Source organism: Cryptomeria japonica, chromosome 5 (genome assembly GCF_030272615.1).
Source record: "Cryptomeria japonica chromosome 5, Sugi_1.0, whole genome shotgun sequence".
In the NCBI taxonomy this organism is placed as follows: Eukaryota; Viridiplantae; Streptophyta; class Pinopsida; order Cupressales; family Cupressaceae; genus Cryptomeria; species Cryptomeria japonica.
This window is the reverse complement of record NC_081409.1, coordinates 738,918,026-738,922,524: the sequence shown is the minus strand read 5'-3', so window position 1 is coordinate 738,922,524 and position 4,499 is coordinate 738,918,026. Positions and strand designations below refer to the sequence as shown.

The 4,499-nt window shown below is 34.9% G+C and overlaps 1 protein-coding gene across 1 annotated transcript; it reads left to right on the top strand.

Annotated features, from left to right (window-relative positions):
- Window positions 1-224: 224 nt before the first annotated feature.
- On the top strand, window positions 225-2,967 carry LOC131031350 (ankyrin repeat-containing protein At5g02620-like). Its single transcript, XM_057962447.2, has 4 exons — window positions 225-678; window positions 1,037-1,518; window positions 1,797-2,645; window positions 2,783-2,967. Exons 1-3 carry the CDS (start codon window positions 225-227, stop codon window positions 2,388-2,390), a joined length of 1,530 nt encoding a protein of 509 aa, XP_057818430.2. The 3' UTR covers window positions 2,391-2,645; window positions 2,783-2,967.
- The last annotated feature ends 1,532 nt before the right edge of the window (window positions 2,968-4,499 follow it).

Sequence of the window (4,499 nt, the reverse complement as noted above, 5' to 3'; positions counted from 1 at the left end):
AGTCCTCCTCAATTTAACAGGAATTTATCGATCAAATTCTCAGCATAGGACCCTCAGAAAAAGAGAACGAAAAGAAAACTATGGCGTAGATTTTAAATTCTGTATGTAGTAGGTGAAATTTTCCACAACAAGTCAATGGCTTTAAGACCAAAGTGGGAAATGATTTACAATCCATCTTTACAAATTCCAGAGACAGAGAGGACTCAAACGCGTGCTAGACAAAGATGAATCCTGAAGTTTTTCAAGCTGCCAAAAATGGCGATAAAGAGATAATTAGGAATTTCTATGACTCTGACCCTCGACAACTGAAGAAAGTTACTTTTGAAGGAAATACTGCCCTGCACATCGCTGCGAGAGAAGGCCATCCTGAGCTGGTTGAATGGATTCTTCAAAATGTGAAAGGCCTCTCTGGAGCTCGCAATGCTGATCTCAATACACCGCTCCACGAAGCTGCTAAGTGGGGAAATCAGAGGATAATTAGTACTCTTCTCCGCTACAACAATTGCGCAGCCGCTAAACGCAATCAGTTTGGAGAGTCGCCTCTGTTAATAGCTTCAGACCACGGTCATGTGGACGGAGTGAGGGTTCTGGTGGAAGCCACGCCGGTATATATCATCCTCTGGCCAAGGGAGAACCACCAAATTTGCCTTCACGTTGCTGCTTATGGAGGTCATCTAGGTAACCCCTACCTTAAAATCTTTTCCGAGTTTCCCATTTTTTAGTGTATGTTATGCAGTCCTGATACTACTCTTTCTTTTGAGTGTAGAGTACCGTAGTTTTAGTAGATATTTTACATTTGATCAGATTATGTCTCTCCTTGTAATGGATGTAACATGCTAGTAAAGAATTCTTCCATCAGTTTGAAAGTTTTCCTTTTTGCATGTCAAGCATCCTTCCTAACTTCAATTACTATGATCTTAACTTTGTTGTATTACCTTTACCTTAACCTTATTTTTTATATTATTCCCTTTTTATCTCTTTTCTTTTCCTTTTCTTTTATTTTCCATTTATTGATTCTAATATTAATGTGTTGCAGAGATAGTAGAGTTGATACTTCAGAGGCCTAGTTTCTGCAACTTTTTGCAGTTCATTATGATTATTCCTGATATTTACGGTGCCATTCCATTGCATTCTGCTGTTCATGGAAGCGACGCAGATACTGTGAGTCTAATTGCAAAGAAAAATCTAAGTTGGAGATTTTGTATAAATTGGTTTGGCAAGAGCTTAATGACAAAGAAGGATAAGTTTGGAAGGTGTGCAGTTCATTTGGCAGCAATCAAGGGTGATCAAGTGATGATCGATAAATTCCTGACAGAAATGCCATATTGTACGGAAATTCGTAGTTCAGATCTTAAAACTGCTCTACACTTTGCTGTAGAACACAATCAATTTGAGATAGTGAAGAAGCTACTCCCTCAAGACAAGACATCAGAAATGGCAGAACTACTGAAATATGACCGAGATATCTCTGGAAATACACTGCTACACTTGGCCATCATTAATGGAGGGGATCCAGAGGTTGGAAAATATAGATATTTTTCCCTTTCCAACCATTATGATTTTGAAATTGTTTTTTCCTTTCTTCTTTTCTTTTCTACTAAAATGAATTTGAAGATTCTTCTTGCCTTTTTCTTATCAAATATCTTAAATTCGAAATAGGAGATAAAATTAATAGGGAAACGGACAACTTTCTCATCGACAACATAAACATAATTTACAAAAAATTCTTGAATTGTGTATGTTTATGTTATTGCTTATGAAAACAATTAAGGTGAATATTTCTTCTTATCGTGCAGCTTGTAGAATATCTTTTACCATTTGTAAATGTGAAAGCCATCAATAATGAAGGGTTTAGAGCAATTGACAAAGCTGCTCCTGCAACTTTTACCAAGATCAGAGAGATTTTAAAAGAGGTCGGAGAATCTCGAAGTTTTATAGCAAATTCCAGACCTTTGAATTCAATGCAATTCAAACAAGAGAGCACTATAGCTGAAAAAATATTGGATGTGGACACACTGGTGGCATCACTCATTGCCGCTGTTACATTTGCAGCCATTTTTACTGTGCCAGGTGGAGTTGACGAGGACGATAGTGGAACTGCCCCTACACCTAGCAACGCTGCCTCTACACATACTGGAGTTGCTCGAATGGTATTGCAAACCCTTTTTAAAGTGTTTTTGTTCTCTGATAGCCTTGCCATGCTTTCCTCCCTCAGTTGTTATTGCCTGGTTATTTCGAGAACGGTTGCAAACAAATCTTTTTGCAGACCATTCATTATTGCCCAAGTTATCAGTTTTGAGCTTGGGGACTTCTATAATCTCTACGGGGCTTGCATTCTTGAGTGCAACCATCCTAGTTACAATTCCCCCGAATTCAAAAAAAATGGATGATCATTATGAATATGAATTGTTGTTATGGGGGTGAGATATTGACAGCTTTTTCTGCACCAGCACTTTCGCTCATTTTGCTGTCAATATTGTGGGCTATTGAGTATAATTTCAAAGCTACAGTGGAAATCCAAGCCCGACTTAAGAAGCAAATCAAAGAAACCCTCATCTATATAATTCCACCTCTTGCTATTGTATTGGGAATTATTATTGGCTACGGATATAACTATTTTTCTACCAGTTGACAATATATTCTCAGTAAGTTTCTTTTCTTCTTTTAAAAATTGTGGTTTTATAATGTCTGCTAGGACTGTATAATTCTCATATCATATTCTTCAAGTTACAATTTCTGATATTATGTTTAATAATAATCTTATTGTATTAATCTGATGCAGGTGAAAGTGGCCTCCCTATCTATTGTTGAAGATCTCAAATGGTAACCGCTTGCTATGGGTCTTTGGTAGCTTCTCTGTAATTTTATTTACTGATACAACCTGTTGGAGTGTTGTTATCTTTTTGCTTTTTGCTTGTCCTTGTAACTAGTTTTGCTTAAGTTGATATTGTTGAAGTACCTTCTACTATGATGGATTATAGGAGTCTCCTTTTGATATCATGGCAGTGGTTTGGAATGATTATTTTTTATTTTAATATAATATATCTAAGCTTATTTTAAACAATATTTTAGAGGATTACTCTATAATTTAATTGTTTTTTAATATTTTATTATTCAAAATATATTAATAATAACATAGATATTTTGAATATATGATTCTAAGACTTATGATTGTAATGGGATTAATCGTCTAGTTTAAAGTCATTGTGGATAGGCTTGTTACAATTAAAATGATTTAAATGAGACAGTAAAACATTTCACGATAACATTATAAAACATGGGAGGCTTGTAAGGTTTTACAGGACTATTTGTGAAAGTAGGTATCTGGTCACTATCATTCTGACTAGGTACTCTGAAATTACTCAACAGCCGGACAATATTTAAGTAGAACAAAACGTACTACCTGTATGCCGTCCATGTAGACTAAATTAGTGGGTTACCTTTTACAGATTGTATAATACGGAATCTGCAGAAAAGCATGAGATAAATTGTCCAATACATCCTTGCCTTCAGAAAGAGCAGGGTTACGTGGATGCAGTAAGAGTTTTGTTGGACCACCCAGAACTTCCAGTCATTTTGGTAACCATCACTCTAAAATCTATTCTGGGACTTCCATTGTTAAAATGTTTTAGGCAGTCCTTTGTGCCACTCTTTTATTTAATAAATATTGAGAAAAATTAAAAATTTAAAGTTATTTTAATAAGAAAATATTTAAATATTAGTAAAATGTATACTCAATTTATTATTCAAGTGGGCAATAAGTTCTCATGTCAATAATCAATATACTGTATTTTAGAAGACTTACATATAAATTAGAGGTTTTAGAGTTATTTTAAAAGGAAGGCTTAAACAACTAACATATTGATTGCAAATATCATGATTGGTGTGGATTCTAATAATTTTTTAATACAAAAAACTTTGAGAAGAGGAGGATGAGTAAAAAAGAGGGCTTTTAAAAGCCTCAACAAAATATACTCTTGTTTACATTGAAGATGAGGATATTAGTTTTAGAGTTATTTTAAAAGGCTTAAAAAACTAACATATTGATTGCAAATATCATGATTGATGTGGATTCTAATAATTTTTTAATACAAAACACTTTGAAAAGAGGAGGATGAGTAAAAAACTGGGCTTTGAGAAGGCTCAACAAAACATATTCTTGTTTAGATTGAAGATGGGGAGATTACATAGAAGATGAGGAGTAGCAATCCTTCCTCTTGAGGAGAAAGGTTTGATTGCTCTTAATAGGAAAACCTAGAGGCGTTAACCAATGGAGGAGGGGATGAAGAAAAAGGAAAAGACTAGAAACCTAAACCCTATTCAAAAGAATGTAGTGTAGGTTTCACAAGAGCCTTAACTCCTTATTAAATGCACCCTAAATCAAGCCCATTATGTGTCTCTAAATCACATGTATAAATAGTAGCACAATTGACATGAGAGGAGGGTCAATTCTTTTGCACAAATGCACATCCTTTTTTAGCGTTGAGATGTCAAGATGA

Coding starts and splice junctions, on each gene's coding strand:
- LOC131031350 (XM_057962447.2), top strand. CDS start 225: ATGAATCCTGAAGTTTTTCAAGCTGCCAAAAATGGCGATAAAGAGATA. Junction 679..1,036: donor TGCTTATGGAGGTCATCTAG/GTAACCCCTACC, acceptor AATGTGTTGCAG/AGATAGTAGAGTTGATACTT. Junction 1,519..1,796: donor TTAATGGAGGGGATCCAGAG/GTTGGAAAATAT, acceptor CTTATCGTGCAG/CTTGTAGAATATCTTTTACC.